The sequence below is a fragment of the Pongo abelii genome, chromosome X (genome assembly GCF_028885655.2).
Source record: "Pongo abelii isolate AG06213 chromosome X, NHGRI_mPonAbe1-v2.0_pri, whole genome shotgun sequence".
NCBI lineage: Eukaryota > Metazoa > Chordata > Mammalia > Primates > Hominidae > Pongo > Pongo abelii.
In genome coordinates this window covers 156,011,190-156,028,718 of record NC_072008.2, presented here as the reverse complement: position 1 = coordinate 156,028,718, position 17,529 = coordinate 156,011,190, and the positions used below count along the sequence as shown (strand labels likewise).

Genomic DNA, 17,529 nt, shown 5'->3' with positions numbered 1-17,529 from the left:
CCATATATAATGTACACATACAATGTAAAATTTATTACCATATGAATGAGGATTAAAATATGAAAATCGCTAATCTGGACTCTGCTGTGTTCGATCCCTTCAAAACACATGGCTTCTCCAAATCTCTTGCTGCTGCTCAGCCTCTTCCGTGTAAAAATAAATCCTTTGCGACAAAAGGTTTGCAAAGTCTAGCTCTGGCTGGGGAGGAGCCCCCATGGGAAGGTGTGTATCTTCTCTCACAGGTCCTACAATCACAGATGCTGCAGCCCCCCAGGGAGCATCTAGCCTTGGACCCGCAGCCATTCTCTGCAACGCGTGCAGCTGGGCAAATGCTCAAAGGTGACATAAACGGATCATCTCCCACCCATCACTTCATCAAAGAGCCAGGAGCCAGGAGCCAGGAGCAGAACCCTCCTGAGAGGGGACTGAAGGTCCACCTTCCCCACATAGAGGGGCCACAGAATCCAGCTCAGCCCTTCTTGTCAGCCCTGGAAGACCCTGGCAATGTTGTCACCCCGACCACACCCCTCCCCTCACTGCCACTTCATGTGATTGGGAGTCAGAGACTTGGTCCGAGAGGAGCAGACCCAATCGGCAGAGAATGGGGATCCAGACCCAGGCATCAAGGTCAGGACCCCCTGAGGGATGACTGAGGGCCCCTATCCCCATCCCCACCCCTACTCCGCCAGAACCCGGTTCAGCCCCTACTGTCAACCCAGGGAAGCCCCAGGCTTGGAGGCTGGATGTGACGTCACTGACGTGCGCTCACTGACATGCGCACTGGGGGTCAGAGAGAAGGGAGAGGCCTCCTTCTGAGGGGCGGCTTGATACCGGTGGAGGGAAGCGGGCCGAGGTTCTGTGAGGAGTCAAGGTGAGGTGCTGAGGGAAGACTGAGGATGCCCCCACCCCACATAGAGGACCCGAAAGAACCAAGTGCCATCTCTGCTCCCAGCCCTGGACCACCCGGGGGCCAATCTGGGGCTGACTTGTGAGGCTGGGCCGACCCCCTCCCTCCGCCGCTCAAGCTGCTGGGCACTCTGGAGTGAGAGCTTGGTGTGACCAGGGCAGGGCTGGTTAGGAGAGGGCAGGGCCCAGGCTCTGCCGGGCATCAAGGTCAGGACCCTGAGGGAGGGCTGGGCCCCCCCAACCCAACCATGACCTACAGCCCCAGGTTCCCCAGCCCCAACCTCAGCCCCACGCTACACCCCACCCCACCCCACCCCCAACTCTCCCGCGGCAGAATCTGGTTCCGCCCCTGTTGTCAACCCAGGAAAGCCCCAGGTGCCCAGATGTAAGGCCAGTGACTTGGGCACTGGGGGTCAGAGAGTAGCGGGGGCCTCGCTGTGAGGGGTGAGTCGATATCGGCGGAGGGAAGCGGGCCCAGGCTCTGTGAGGAGGCAAGGTGAGACCCTGAGGGAGGACTCAAGACCCCCCCCACCCCAGATAGAGGACCCCAAATAATACAGCGCGGCCCCTGCGCCAGCCCTGGACCACCCCACGGGTTCGGGCTTATCAGGCTGGGCCCAGGCTCTGACTGGCATCAAGGTCAGAACCCTGAGGGAGGGCTGAACGCCTCCACACCCCTAACCCAGCCACCACCACCATGACCTACAGCCTCAGGTTCCCCACCTCCATCCTCACCCTCCCCACTCCACCCCACCCCCAAGTCTCCCGTGGCAGAATCCAGTTCAGCCCCTGCTGTCAACCCAGGGGAGCTCCGGGTGCCTGATGTAAGGCCATTGACTTGCGCACTGGGGGTCAGAGAGTAGCAAGGGCTTGGTTCTGAGTGGTGGCTGAAGATCGGCAGAGGGAAGCGGGCCCAGGCTCTGTGAAGAGGCAAGGTGAGACGCTGAGGGAGGACTTAGGACGCCCCCACCCCAGATAGAGGGCCCCAAAGAATCCAGCACCACCCCTGCTGCCAGCCCTGAACCACCCCGGGGGCGGACTTCTCAGGCTGGGCCACCCTTCGCCACCCCACCGCTTAAGCCCCAGAGCTTGGTGTGACCAGGGCAGGACTGGTTAAGAGAGGGTGGGGGCCAGGCTCTGCCAGGCATCAGGGCCAGGACCCTGAGGGAGGCCTGAGGCCCCATAGAGGGAGTCACTGCCCCTGCAGTCAACCCTGGGAAGTTCTGGGCATGGCGGTCAGGCAAGCGGATCCTGATATCTGCATCCTGGGCTGACCGAGGGAAGGGGCTTGGTATCGTTAGCATGGCCGCGGGAGAACAGAGGGAGGGCCCAGGTCCTGCTGGGAGACAAGGGAGGCCTGAGGGGACCCAGTACCCCAGGACAAGGGGCCCACCCCGCCCCTATCTGAGACCGAGGCCCCTCCTCATTCAGCCTCGGGAATCTGACAGATAGAGACTCAGGTCCACTGAGGGGTGGGGCCCAGCCCTCTAGGAGACCAGGGAAGGAACAAGACGGAGGACAGAGGGGACCCCGGAGTCCAGCTCAGTGGGGATCTTTGCCTGGGCGATCCCGGGCACGGTGGCCGCACGTGGTGCATTGTGGCTGCTGGGATCGGGTGTCAATGGGAACAGTGCTGTGGTATGAGGAGTGGGGCCTCAGGTGAGCAGGAGGAGGAGTCCCAGAGGCCTGAGGAAGGATTCACCAGACCTCTCATCCCAGACCTAGGAAACCTGCCCCTGCCGTCAGTCTTGGGAGGCCCCAGGCAGGACTGTGAGGAAGGGAAGTGCCCCCTCCACCCCCAACACACACTTTCTCAAAGAGGGTCTAAGGGAGAAATTGGCCTTGGTCTGCAAGACTCATCTCTGGTTCAGCAAAATGGAAGGGGCCAGATTCTGTCAGAAGCAAATATGAATACCTAGAGGACACCCAGACCGACGAGGCCCCCTGGAACCTGCTCCTTTGGTCAGCCTTGGGTATCTCATGCATGAGTGACCATGAGGTGGCCCCTCACTTCTGCCTCCCGGGTCTCAGGGAGGTGGGGGCCTTGGTCCGAGGGGTTTCCTCAGCTCAGCAGAGGGAGCCACACCTGGTCAGCACAGGGTGGAATCCAGGGTCTTCCAGGAGTGACGGGGAGGAAGTTTGGTGAGGACTGAAGGTAAGAAGGTACCTCCACGCTCTCAAAAAAGAAAGGACCTCACAGACACTGGTGTCACCTGTTCTCAGCCCCAGGTGGCCCCAGGCAGGAATGGCATGAGGCATGCTCTCATTTCTCCCACGTGACTGGGGGTGAGAGGTCTCAGGGAGGTGAGTACCTTGATGCCAGGGGGCACTGAGAGATTCAACAGAGGGCTCCACACCTGGTCAGTAGAAGGAGGACTCCCAGGATCAGCAGGACCCAAGGTGTGCCCCCTTCATGAGGAATGGAGGTACCCCCAACCCAGAAAGAAGCCACCCCACAGAGTCTAGGTGAACTCTGTTCTTAGATCTGGGGACGGGGGGGGCGGGGCCTGATGAAGGATGGCGCTAAATGGCAAGCTCACTTGTACCACGGCAGGAAGTTGAGGAACCCTCAGGGGGATGAGGCGTTGATGTAAAGGGAGATGTCTTCTCATCTCAAGGGTTTGAGGGTCGAGGAAGTAGAAGCCCCAGCAGGAGTAAAGATGAATAACCCGCAGGAGGACTTTGGAACACCCACCTCATACCTGAAGGGTTCAGCTGGTGGGGTCAGCCCCGGACACCCCACGCAGGGGTGACAGATGTGGGGCCTCCTCCCCTCTGTTTCTGGATCTCAGGGAGGTGAGGACTTTGTTCTCAGAGGGTGTGTGGACAAAACAGGGAGGCCCTGTGTTCGACAGACACAGTGGTCCCAGGATTGGAGAGCAGTCCAGGTGAGGAACCTAAGGGAGGATCGAGGGTACCTCCAGGCCAGAGAAACTCTCAGATCAAGAGAGTTTGCCCTGCCCCTACTGTCACCCCAGAGAGCCCGGGCAGGGCTGTCTGCTGAGGTCCCTCCTTTATCCTGGGATCACTGGTGTCAGGGAGGGCTGGCCTTGGTCTGAGGGGGCTGCACTCATGTCAGCAGAGGGAGGGTCCCAGGCCCTGCCAGGAGTCCAGGTGCAGACTGAGGGGACTCCACTCACCAAACACAGAGGACCTAGCCCCACCCTGCCCCTTCTGTCAGCTGAGGGAAGCCGCTGGGTGGATGGACTCCCCTCACTTCCTCTTCAGGTGTCTCCTGGAGATAGGGCCTCAGGTCAACAGAGGGAGGGTTCCAGACCCTGCAGGCATCAAGATGAGGACCAGGCAGTATCCTCACCCCAGGACACATGGACCCCATTGAATTTGGACATCTCTTACTGTACTTCCGAGGAAACCCTGGGGAGGTGTGGGCAGATGTTGGTTGGGGCATGTCCTTCTGTTCCACATCAGGGATGTGAGCTCTTGATCTGAGAGACTCTCAGGCAAGTAGAGGAGTGGAGTCCAGTCCCTGCCAGGAGAAAGGTGAGGGCCCCGAGTGAACGCAGAGGGGACCATCCACCCCAAAAGTGTGTAGAACTCAAGAGTGTCCAGCCCGCCCTCTTGACAGCACTGAGGGACCGGGGCTCTGCCTGCAGTCTGCAGCCTAAGGGCCCTTCGATTCCTCTTCCAGGAGCTCCAGGAAGCAGGCAAGCCTTGGTCTGAGACGGTGTCCTCAGGTCACAGAGCAGAGGAGACCCAGGCAGTGTCAGCAGTGAAGGTGAAGTGTTCACCCTGAATGTGCACCAAGGGCCCCACCTGCCCCAGCACACATGGGACCCCATAGCACCTGGCCCCATCCCCCCTACTGTCACTCATAGAGCCTTGATCTCTGCAGGCTAGCTGAGTAGCCCTCTCACTTCCTCCTTCAGATTCTCAGGGGACAGGCTGACCAGGAGGACAGGAGCCCCAAGAGGCCCCAGAGCAGCACTGAAGAAGACCTGTAAGTCAGCCTTTGTTAGAACCTCCAAGGTTCGGTTCTCAGCTGAAGTCTCTCACACACTCCCTCTCTCCGCAGGCCTGTGGGTCTCCATCGCCCAGCTCCTGCCCACGCTCCTGACTGCTGCCCTGACCAGAGGCATCATGTCTCTTGAGCAGAGGAGTCCGCACTGCAAGCCTGATGAAGACCTTGAAGCCCAAGGAGAGGACTTGGGCCTGATGGGTGCACAGGATCCCACAGGCGAGGAGCAGGAGACTACCTCCTCCTCTGACAACAAGGAGGAGGAGGTGTCTGCTGCTGGGTCATCAAGTCCTCCCCAGAGTCCTCAGGGAGGCGCTTCCTCCTCCACTTCCATCTACTACACTTTATGGAGCCAATTCGATGAGGGCTCCAGCAGTCAAGAAGAGGAAGGGCCAAGCACCTCGGTCGACCCAGCTCACCTGGAGTTCATGTTCCAAGAAGCACTGAAATTGAAGGTGGCTGAGTTGGTTCGTTTCCTGCTCCACAAATACCGAGTCAAGGAGCCGGTCACAAAGGCAGAAATGCTGGAGAGTGTCATCAAAAATTACAAGCACTACTTTCCTGTGATCTTCGGCAAAGCCTCCGAGTTCCTGCAGCTGATCTTTGGCACTGATGTGAAGGAGGTGGACCCCGCCGGCCACTCCTACATCCTTGTCACTGCTCTTGGCCTCTCGTGCGATAGCATGCTGGGTGATGGTCATAGCATGCCCAAGGCCGCCCTCCTGATCATTATCCTGGGTGTGATCTTAACCAAAGATAACTGCGCCCCTGAAGAGGTTATCTGGGAAGCGTTGAGTGTGATGGGGGTGTATGTTGGGACGGAGCACATATTCTATGGGGAGCCCAGGAAGCTGCTCACCCAAGATTGGGTGCAGGAAAACTACCTGGAGTACCGGCAGGTGCCCGGCAGTGATCCTGCGCACTACGAGTTCCTGTGGGGTTCAAAGGCCCACGCTGAAACCAGCTATGAGAATGTCATAAATTATTTGGTCATGGTCAATGCAAGAGAGCCCATTTGCTACCCATCCCTTTATGAAGAGGTTTTGGGAGAGGAGCAAGAGGGAGTCTGAGCACCAGCCGCAGCCAGGGCCAATGTTTGTGGGGTCAGGGCCCCATCCAGCAGCTGCCCTGCCCCATGTGACATGAGGCCCATTCTTCACTCTGTGTTTGAAGAGAGCAATCAGTGTTCTCAGTGGCAGTGGGTGGAAGTGAGCACACTATATGTCACCTCTGGGTTCCTTGTCTATTGGGTGATTTGGAGGTTTATCCTTGCTCCCTTTTGGAATTGTTCAAATGCTCTTTTAATGGTCAGTTTAATGAACTTCACCATCGAAGTTAATGAATGACAGTAGTCACACATATTGCTGTTTATGTTATTTAGGAGTAAGATTCTTGCTTTTGATTCACATGGGGAAATCCCTGTTATTTTGTGAATTGGGACAAGATAACATAGCAGAGGAATTAATAATTTTTTTTGAAACTTGAACTTAGCAGCAAAATAGAGCTCATAAAGAAATAGTGAAATGAAAATGTAGTTAATTCTTGCCTTATACCTCTTTCTCTCCCCTGTAAAATTAAAATATATACATGTATACCTGGATTTGCTTGGCTTCTTTGAGAATGTAAGAGAAATAAAAATTGAAAGAATAATTTTTCCTGTTCACTGGCTCATTTTTTCTTCAAACATGCACTGAGCCTCTGTTATTCGGAACACCCTGGGTTAATAGTAGAGATGCTAGGTAAGCCAGACCCACCCCTTTACCATAGGGTGGTGAAGTCCAGGAGCTACAATCCTAAAATTAAGGTGGTGCCATGTCCTCTAAGAACCAGAGGAAAATAAAACATGGGTGAGGGTTTGGGGCTCTAGATGACAGCAGTCGAGTGTACATGCCCTGAGCCAGGGCCTTTTGGGCTTTGGGAAACTGCAGTTCCTTCTGGGGGAGGTAATTCTATTGAAGCTGGGTGGTGCCAGAGCCAGATTCTCAGAGGATGAGAGAAAGGCCTGGAGTGGATGACTGCTCAGCAGTTCCTTTTGGATGGTGGATGAACAGAGAAGAGTCTCCGCCTGGGGCAGGAATAGAAGGAAATTCTCCTGCGCTCTTGTCTCGGTGCGGTTGAACACAGTGCAGGGGCTAGGTGATGGATACCTATCATCTGCAAGGGTTTCCTGCAAGATGAGGGTGAATCTCCCAGAAGGGACGCACAGAAGTCATTGGCCAGGTGCTTTTCTGCCTGTCTGGAAGAGTCAGAGTTGATCATATTTAAAAGGCATTCTAATCAAGTTATCTCAGGTGGGATTTGAGCAATTGTGAGCAAAGGCGAGATTTCAAGTGTTAACAAAATAAGTGAAAACAGTGTCTTGGATCAAAAAGCAGGTGGGAGAGAGGAAAGGAGTTGATCCTCGATTCAAATTCTAGGAGCTTTGAGCTGCATTCAGCTGCGCAAGACTCCAGCACACCCAAATTTTGAAGTACATTCGCTGAGAGGAAATACTTAATTTTATTGACGAAACTTCCTGTTTGGGCTAATTATCCCTTGTCCTATTGAGCTATATATTCTCTGGTAAGTCTTGGAGAACAACAACATTTACGAAATCCCAGACTGCTAGGGTCTAGGGTCAAATAGTATTCGATACGACAGCCATCCGCCATTCCTTAAACTTCTAACTTAATGCCAGGCCCCGAGCCAGATGCTTCACTTACATTGCACACACCCTAACCGTCCTAGTGGAAGGGCCTCATCATACCTGCTTCACAGATGAAGAAGCAGAGGCTCACAGTACTTGGGTATTTCCCAGGATCAGGTGGCTAGTAAGGAACAGAGCTGGAACCGGATCCCTGATCTGAATTCCTCTAGAGCCCGTGCTGTTCCCACTCCCCTGAGCCGGAGGCAGACCTCCTCACTGGTATTTCATTTCTCTTCTCAGCAATGCATCATCTCTCTCAAGTAACAAAAAGAAGGACTCTCAGGCCAAGATACTAAATGCAGGCCTAAAGAAAGTGACAATGAGCATCAAATACAATTTGGGGATGGCATGCGGTGGGTCCCCTGGGAACTGTCTGCTGGGTGCTGCCTGTTGAGCACCTACTATGAAACAGGTTGTAGGAGCACCTACAAATGCTCCATCCACATCTTTTGTCTTCTCTTTCCTGGGCACAAGGGACGAATACATAATCAGCACTTCTGTCTGGCACCAGCACGTTCCCGTGTCACAGTGCCCTTCCCCGGTCACTATCATGTTTCCTCCCTTCTGACTCTGCGACCTGACTTACTGCTTGCTCTTCACTGTTGCCTCCCCTGGAGGCTGGGCAGACCCACCTGCCCTTCCTGCAACATGGAGCATTCCTAGCCCCTGAAGTAGTCCCCTGCTTCTCGCATGGCTCGCCCTTAGTCCAGTCCCACAGCCGCAACCATTCTGGACGGTGACTTTAGACACTCGGTCCTCCCTCCCTGGGAGAATTCTACTCTGTGTATTTCCAGTGGGCTGTGAGAAGAGTCCAATTTGACCCATAAGCTCCTGGTTGGGTTACAGCCCCGAAGATTGAGAGAGTGTTTTCTCAGTCAGTTGCCTATTTGCAGTAGGATTTTATTGAGTTTGTTATCTGAAGCTGGGGACAGAACACGCAAACAGATGGATGGTGCTCAGAAATTCCCCCCCAAGAGGTAGAAGAGGAGCAGCCATTCTATGAAGCTGAATTCTTACAAACCCTGGGCTCCTCCCAGGAGGTGAAAAATGGTTCCATGGCGGACATGCCAGCTGGAGTTTCAAAAGAATAATTAACTAGCTTTCCACTGCTCCCTGTCTGGCATCTGTCCCCAGGAACATGCCGGCTTTCAGCGTGACTAGTGGCACCTATACAGGTGTTCAGGTAAGAATAGTCATATGGAGGGTAGCAGAGATGATGGGTAAGATTCTGCCCCTGCATCAGATGGAAGGAGGAAATCCTCAGCTTCCTGAGATGATAGATGGTGTTGCAAAGAGAAGTGCAGAAAATGCTATGGAGTGTAGAAGGTGAACTCTTCATGCTGACCTTACAGGATCCTCTTCAAATTAGATGGGTTAATGCAGCGATCCCCACCCTTCCTGGCACCAGGGACCGGTTTCTGGAAGACAATTTTTCCATGAGCACGGGGTGGGGGTGGGGCATTGTTTCAAGATGATTCAAGCACATTACATTTATTGTGCACTTTATTTCTATTATTATTGCATACTCACCATCATGTAGAATCAGTGGGAGCCCTGAGCTTGTTTTCCTGCAAATAGATGGTCCTATCTGGGGGTGATTGGAGACAGTAACATATCACCAAACGTTAGATTCTCATCAGGAGCACGCAACCTAGACCCCTCACGTGTGCAGTTCACAATAGGGTTCCTGCTCCTATGAGAATCTAATGTCGCCACTGATCTGACAGGAGGTGGAGTTCAGCTTCACTTGCTTGTCCAACCACTCACTTCCCGCTGTGCAGCCCAGTTCCTATCCATGGCCGGGGGTGTTGGGGACCCCTGGGTTAATACGTTTGAAAGCATCTGTAACATAGCAGACACGTTGAGCATTTCAAGGCAAATCTGGTCTTCTCAGAAACTTCTCTAAGAAACAAACATTGTTGTTGTCACAACAATTTATAGTTTCTGTAAAATGTCCTCTCCTTCTAGCTGTGTTCAAAGCTGTTGCTTCTCCAGAACCACGTTTTCTGGGGTTTTGTTTTGTTTTGTGAGATAGAGTCTCACTCTGTTGCCCAAGCTGGAGTGCAGTGGCAAGATCACAGCTCGCTGCAATCCCTGCCTGCCAGGCTCAAACCATTTTCGTACCTCAGCCTCCCGAATAGCTGGTATTACAGGCATGCACCGCACGCCTGCCTAATTTTTGTATTTTTAGTAGAGACAGGGTTTCACCATCTTGGCCAGGCTGGTCTTGAACTCCTGGCCTCAATAGATCTGCCTGCTTCTGCCTCAAAAAGTACTGGGATTACAGGCTTGAACCACCGCACCTGGCCCAAACCCCTGTGTTTCAAATTTCTCAGATTGACTTCGGGCCTTTCAGCTTGTCTGATCTACTTAAAGATCTAACTTTTGATTCCGTCAGTATTATTTATTGTTTTTCTAAAATTTCTGAAACCTCAATTTCATTAATTTTTCTCTTCTTGTCTATGATATCCCCATCGTTTTGCTCACCTTAGGTTTAATTTCCTTTTTCTAGTTATTTAAGATCAAAATATACATATTTGAGTCTTTTATTACTTTCTAATATAAACATTTCAGTACATAAAATGTCCCCTAGGCACATTTTAGCTAAATTGCAGATATTTTAAAACATCACATTTCCAATTTCCATTTTTATTTATTTGAAAATATTTTCTAACTTTCCTCAAGAATTTTTTAAACACGGATTAGTAAAAATGTGTCATTCATTTTAAAAATACTTAAGGACTTTACAGATATTTCCTTTGTTATATTTTGAATTACATTCCATTATAGATTTTAAAAAGATACTTTGTACAATTCCAATTATTTTAAATTTTTTATGGGTTGTTTTCTGGTCTCTTTTGGTAAAAATTCCACACACACTTGAAAATATCATATAATCTACTGTCGTTCTGAGGAGTGTTCACTAAAATCTAATCAGCTCAAATTGGTTCTTTGTTGCTCAGCTCCTCCTACACCCTTGCAGAATTTCTGTCTACTTCAATCATTTACTTGGAGAGGACTGTTGCCATCTCCAAATATCATTGTAGATTTGACGATTTATCCTTGCAGTTCTATCAGATGTAGTTTCTTGCATTTTGAAGCTCTGCTTTTAGGTGAATTAACAGTTAAGATTATTATGTCTTCTCCCCAAAAGAAACCTCCTCCATGTGCAATTCATTTATAGCTGTACCCACCACTGCGCGCCGAACCCTGGCAGCCACTCATCTGCACTCCATTGTTTCAGATTTCTCTTTCAAGAATGTCAGGTAAACAGAGTAATAGAATATGTAACTGGTTGAGACTGGCTCCTTTCACACAGCAAAACACCTTCGAGTTTGAAACACATTGTTGTGTGTATCAGTAGTCCATTCTTTTTCATTGCTGAGAAGTATTTCTTTTTTTTTTTTTTTTTTTTTTTTTTTTTTTTTTTTTTTTTTTTTTTTTTTTTATTATTATTATTATTATTATACTTTAGGTTTTATGGTACATGTGCGCAATGTGCAGGTAAGTTACATATGTATACATGTGCCATGCTGGTGCGCTGCACCCACCAACTCGTCATCTAGCATTAGGTATATAAGTATTTCATAGTAAGTAAGGATGCCCCAAAATTTCATTTCCCATTTATCCATGGAAATACATTTGTATAATTTCCAGGTTTTGGCAAATATGACTAGAGCTGCTATAAACATTCATGTACGTAGGCTTTTGTGTGAACATAAATTTTTCTTTTTCCCTTAGGTGAAATCACTGAGTCACATGGCATGTGTTCATAAGTAATTACCAAATCATTTTCTGCAGTTGTCCCGTTTCATAACTGCCACTAGCAATGTATGAAATTTCAAGTTGTTCTTCATCCTTGTTAGCACTTAGAAGTATCTCGTTAAAAATTTCAGTCATTTTCAAATATGTGTTATGGCATCCGATCATGGTTTAATTTGCATTTTTCTGATAGCTGTGATGTAGAATAGTTTTTCATGGGCTTATTTGTCATGCGTATGTCCTTTTGGGTGAAATGTCTATTGATATGTTTTGCCCTTCTAAAAAATGTGGTTGTTTGTGTTAAATGAACTCATGGGAGGCCATTGTTTTGCCCTAATCTCTGGCCCCAGGCCCCAGCAGAACAGACAAAATCAGAATAGTGTCCCTTGTACCAATTGCCATTCATCAAAGTGAACATTGAAATGGGCCAGTTCTCAAAAAATTAAAGACAGAATAGTCACAGCAACCAATAACAAGGAGCCCACCGTACCACAGCAAGCATGATAAGAAAGTTTTATCTGCTTTAATCCTACAAGGAAATCAACTTTGAAATCACCAAACCACGTTTTGTTCCCTGTTTCTACTTTTTTCAGTCCTCTTCTGCCTATAAGCCAACGTCTTTTGCTCAACACATAGGGACACTCATTCAAGTTGACGGAGAGAAAAAATGCCCATTCAAGAATCATAAAGAAAAGCCAGTTAGATCTTTGAACAAAATTTGGTGAAACTTTGTGTTTTGAAATGTGTTCTGACATGTGTTCTAAGTTTTGAGATTTTAGGAATCTTTATACAATTTTCATAAAAGGCCTTCGGTGTATACATGATTTGCAAATACTTGTGAATACTTCGTTTGGCTTTTTAGTCTCTCCTCACTCTCTTTCTCAGAGCAAAAGTTTTAACTTTGAGGAAGTCTAATTTATTGTTTCTTTTCTTTATGAATCACACTGCTGGTGTCATGTTTAAGACCTCTTTACCTCACATCAGGCAACTAATATTTCACCCTGTGTTTTCTTTAAAAGTTTTTTGTTGCTGTTGTTGTTTGTTTGTTTGTTTGTTTTTTGAGATGGAGTCTCACTCTATTGCCTAGGCTGGAGTGCAATGGCACGGTCTCGGCTCACTGCAACCTCCGCCTCCCGGGTTCAAGCGATTCTCCTGCTTCAGCCTCCTGAGTAGCTGGGATTGCAGTTGCGCACCACCACGCCCAGCTAATTTTTATATCTTTAGTAGAGATGGGGTTTCACCATGTTGGCCAGGTTGGTCTTGAACTCCTGACCTCGTGATCCACCCACCTCGGCCTCCCAAAGTGCTGGGATTACAGGCGTGAGCCACCGCACCTGGCCTTCTTTAAAAGTTTTACAGTATTTCATGTAACATTTGGATCTGTGATCCACTTTGAGTTAATTTTTGTATAACATGTGAGGTTTTGGTCAAGTCTTTTTTATAACACATGAATGTTCAATTGTTCCAATACCTCTAATTGAAAAGACTAATATTTTTCCAATAAATTGTCTTTACCCCTTTCTAAAACCTCCATTGCTATATTCGTGTGGGTCTATTTATGGAGTCTCTGTTTTAATCCATTAATCTATACGTGTATCCCTTAGATAATTCCATAATGACTTGATTGTTTTAGGCTTATGCTAAATCTTAAAATTGAGTGGTATGATTAGTGCAATTACTCTGTGTTTTGAAAATTGTTTTAATTATTTCAAAACCTTTACCTTTGCATATGCTTTTTGAATCAGCTTGTGTACAAGTACAAAAAAGCTTGCTGGCATTTTACTAGAGTTACTTTGGATCTATGGATCACTTTGTTACAGATCACATATCTTCACTGAGTCTTCCAGTGAATGTACATGCTATGTCTATTTAGTTGGGCCTTCCTTGAATTTTTCATCAGCATTTTGTAGTTTTCACCATCCTGATATGTACATGTTTTGTTAGATACATACCAAAGCATTTCATTTTTAATTATATTAAAATGTCTATTTTGTTTTTGTTTCTGTTTTTTGTTTTTTGGGGTTTTTTTGGTAAAAAAAAAAATCAAGAATTTACAGTATAGAAATTACAGTGTAGCTGGAGTCAACAAAGCCTTTGAGGATAATACGCTGTATCACCTGGGCCTCAAATGATCATTTGGAAAGGAGAAAAGAGCACATAAGAAGTGATACTAAAGGAGCAGAGTGATCGAGATGGGATTACTTTTCCAGGGAATATCTTTTAATTTTAAATTATTATTATTACATTTTATGTTCTGGGGTATATGTGTAGAACGTGCAGGTTTGTTACATAGTGCAGAACGTGCAGGTTTGTTACATAGGTATACACGTGCCATGTGGCACTATTCACAATAGCAAAGGCTTGGAACCAACCCAAATGCCCATCAGTGATAGACTGGATAAAGAAAATGTGGCACATATACACCATGGAATACTATGCAGCCACAAAAAAGGATAGGTTCATGTCCTTTGTAGGGACATAGATGAAGCTGGAAACCATCATTCTCAGCAAACTAACACAGGAACAGAAATCCAAACACCGCATGTTCTCAGTCATAAGTGGGAGTTAAACAATGAGAACACACGGACACAGGAAGGGGAGCATCACACACTGGGGCCTGTCAGGGGGTGGGGGGCTAGGGGAGGGATAGCATTAGGAGAAATACCTAATGTAGATGACCGGTTAATGGGTGTGGCAAACCACCATGCCACGTGTATACCTATGTCAAACTGCTATTTTTTAAAAAGTTTTCCAATCTTCTTAAATTCTTATGTTCAGTCGGGTATGTAAGGAGCTAGATGGCTCTCTGCCTCTGACACAAACAAGATAAGAAGCTGAAAAAATTGGAAAACAACAACTTTTCTCTGATCCCTCAGAGAGCTGAGGCCATAGGGCTGATTGCTGACCCAAAACAGAAGAGACAGTAGATACAGTCAGCCACAACTTTGGAGAGCAGAAGCTCAGGAGCTGAATGCCCAGAAACAAGGACCAGGATACGAAAACCTCATCTTTACAAGATGAATGGTGGAGGGCTCACTATGGACAAATTTGAGAACTAAAAACTCCTAGGGGCACCATCCAGAGGGCTACCACAGTTTCCAGAGTTTTACCTCCGGGAGCCCTATCAGGTTCCCCCAGTGAGGACCAGAGGGAGAAAGGAGTCATTTGAAAATATGCCCAGAGTATTCTGTTCTTCAAACGAGGGCCTGCCCTCAAGAGAAACTGTTTTACCAGAGTCTGTCCTACTTGGTTTTCTTCCAGACTCTCATCAACATTGGGTAAGGAAAACATCCAGCTACAACATTCTGGCCCCTTAATGTCTGTCCAAGGAGAAAACAAAACAAAACTGGGAAGCACTAGTGAAAGCCACAGCCCGGTGTACACTGACTCAAGCCTGCCGTGTAGTCATAGGAGGATAGAAGTCTTCCCCTCCCTCTGCAGCTCACTGCCACATCAACTGGGGAATGAAACTGAAAGAACTGTGAGTGCCAGACCATAGTGAACAGGTCTCCAAGGAAAACCAAACACAACCAAGGAGGAAAAGTGAAGGAAACCACAGGGAGGTTTAGCCTCTGACACCTACAGCTACAGCAAACAGTAAACACAGCCAGATGAAGGTAAACCTCGCACTAAAGGCCTATTTAACTCCATTCTTTTCATCTGACACATTGTGGCAAATTTGCAAAAGGAAATTTCAAAGCATAATAATAGAAAAAAAAAAACACAGTGTGAAGACAAAGAGCAGGTATCAGAAACAGACTCAGATATGATAGAGATGTTGGAATGATCTGACTGGGAATTTAAGACAAGTATGAGTAACATGCTGTGGGCCCTAATGGAAAAAGTGGATAATATCCAAGAATAGGTAAGTAATATAAGTCAAAATATGGAAACTCTTCAAGAACAACTGAAAAGGGGCCTGTAATCCCAGGGCTTTGGGAGGCCGAGGTGGACGGATCACTTGACGTCAGGAGTTCGAGACCAGCCTGGTCAACGCGGTGAAACCCCGTCTCTACTTAAAAAATAAATAAATAAATGAGTACAATACAAAAATTAGCCAGGTGTGGTGGCGGGCGCCTGTAATCCCAGCTTCTCAGGAGGCTGAGGCACAAGGATCGCTTGAGCCTGGGAGGCAGATGTTGCAGTGAACCAAGATCGTGCCACTGCACTCCAGCCTGGGCAACAGAGCGAGACTCTTTCTCAAAAAAAAAAAAAAAAAAATGAATGAATGAATGAAAAGGAAATGCTAAAAATTAAAAAAAGAATGAATGAATGAAAAGGAAATGCTAAAAATTGAAAAAAGAATGAATGAATGAATGAAAAGGAAATGTTAAAAATTAAAAAAATATATAGACCTTAATGGAAATGAAGAATGCCTTTGTTGGGCTCATCAGGGGACTGGACAGAGTGAAAGGTAAAATCAGAGAGCCTAAGGAAATGCAATAGCAACTTCCCATTTTTATTGCCATTATATGAAATACGATTATTGTGTGTTGAGCTTCTACCTTGCGACCTGCCTGCACTCACTTATTTGAGGAGTTTTTGTGCAGTTTCCTTGGTATTTTCTGCATAGGCAGTTGTGTCTTCTGAGATTAGAAACAGCATTATATATTCTGTCCCATTCAAGATGTCTCTTATTTATATTTCTTGATTGATTTCACTGGTAAGAATCCCACTACTCACCACTGAATAGGAGTGGTGAGAGGGGACATCCTTTTCTTGTTTCTCTTCTTAGGGGGAGGCATTCAGTCTTTCACTATCCAGTTTGATATTTGCTCTTGGTTTTCTGTACATGTACTCTGTCAGGTTAAGTTCCTTTCTATTTCTAGTTTCCTGAGACTTTTCACTGTGATTACGTTGTACATTCTCAAGTGCTTTTGTCTGCTTTAGCTGAGGTCATCATACATTTCTGGATATAGTGGACGGCATTGATCAACTATCAAATATTAAACCAGCCTTGCATTCTCCAGATAAATCCCACTTTTAAGATATTGCTGGATTCTATTTGCTAATTTTTTGGAGATTTTGCATCTATGTTTATGAAGCATATTGACCTCTAGAATTTTTATTGGTTTGTGTTTCCTTGTTTGTTTGTACTGTTAGCCTGGTAATCCCATGGTAATGTTAACATGGTAAAATGATTTGGGAAACATCCCCTTCTCTTCTATTTTCTCTGAGAGACTGTGCAAACTCGTGTTACTTGTTTGATTTCTAATACGGTGCCATAGAGGTCGAAGAACATATGCTTGATGATTTGGATTTTTAAAAATCTGTTGTTTCAAAAAAGAAAGAAAGAAAGAAAGAGAAAGAAAGAGGGACTGGCAAGATGGCTCACACCTGTAATCCCAGCACTTCGGGAGACCAAGGCAGAGAGATCACTTGAGATCAGGAGTTCCAGAGCAGCCTGACCAACATGGTGAAACCCTGTCTCTACTAAAAATAAAAAAATTAGCCGGCCAGGTGTGGTGGCTCACGCCTGTAATCCCAGCATTTTGGGAGGCTGAGACGGGCAGATCATGAGGTCAGGAGATCAAGACCATCCTGGCGAACATGGTGAAACCCTGTCTCTACTAAAAATACAAAAAAAAAAAAAAAATTAGCTGGGTGTGGTGATTTGTGCCTGTAGTCCCAGCTACTTGGCAGGCTGAGGCAGGAGAATCACTTGAACCTGGGAGGCGGAGGTTGCAGTGAGCTGAGATCACGCCAGTGCACTCCAGCCTGGTGACAGAGCAAGATTCTGTCTAAAAAAAAAAAAAAAAAATTAGCCAAGCATGGTGGTATGCGCCTGTAATCCCAGCTACTTGGGTGGCTGAGGCAGGAGAATCCCTTGAACCTGGGAGGCAGAGGCTGTAGTAAGCTGAGATCTCACTACTGGATTCCAGCCTGGGCAACGGAGCAAGACTCTGTCTTAAGAAAAAATATATATATTTATTTTATGACCCAAGAGATAATCTAGCTTGGTGTGTTTTCCATGTGTGCTTGAAAAAAGGCATATTTGGATGTTGGTGGTGCTGTGATATTTGAATCCATAGTATTTCTGAGTCCTCCTGAATAATGGCTGAGAACTGGATGATGGTCTACCACTAGTTCAGTCCTCCAGTCCTTGGTAACTATGAAGGTTTCTGCGTGAGCACCTTAGGTTGAGCCCAGGAATTTCTGCTCAATTTAATGTGTTCTCTTGCTTACATTTGCTACTCTC

At 47.4% G+C, this 17,529-nt stretch overlaps 1 protein-coding gene across 1 annotated transcript; it reads left to right on the top strand.

Annotated features, from left to right (window-relative positions):
• The first annotated feature begins 786 nt into the window (after nucleotides 1-786).
• On the top strand, nucleotides 787-6,511 carry LOC129052869 (melanoma-associated antigen 9). Its single transcript, XM_054544251.1, has 4 exons — nucleotides 787-871; nucleotides 4,556-4,642; nucleotides 4,794-4,864; nucleotides 4,940-6,511. The coding sequence occupies exon 4, from the start codon at nucleotides 5,005-5,007 to the stop codon at nucleotides 5,950-5,952; it is 948 nt and encodes a 315-aa protein (XP_054400226.1). The 5' UTR covers nucleotides 787-871; nucleotides 4,556-4,642; nucleotides 4,794-4,864; nucleotides 4,940-5,004; the 3' UTR covers nucleotides 5,953-6,511.
• The last annotated feature ends 11,018 nt before the right edge of the window (nucleotides 6,512-17,529 follow it).

Bases quoted from the DNA above. Each gene is read 5' to 3' on its own strand.
- LOC129052869 (XM_054544251.1), top strand. From the start codon at position 5,005: ATGTCTCTTGAGCAGAGGAGTCCGCACTGCAAGCCTGATGAAGACCTT.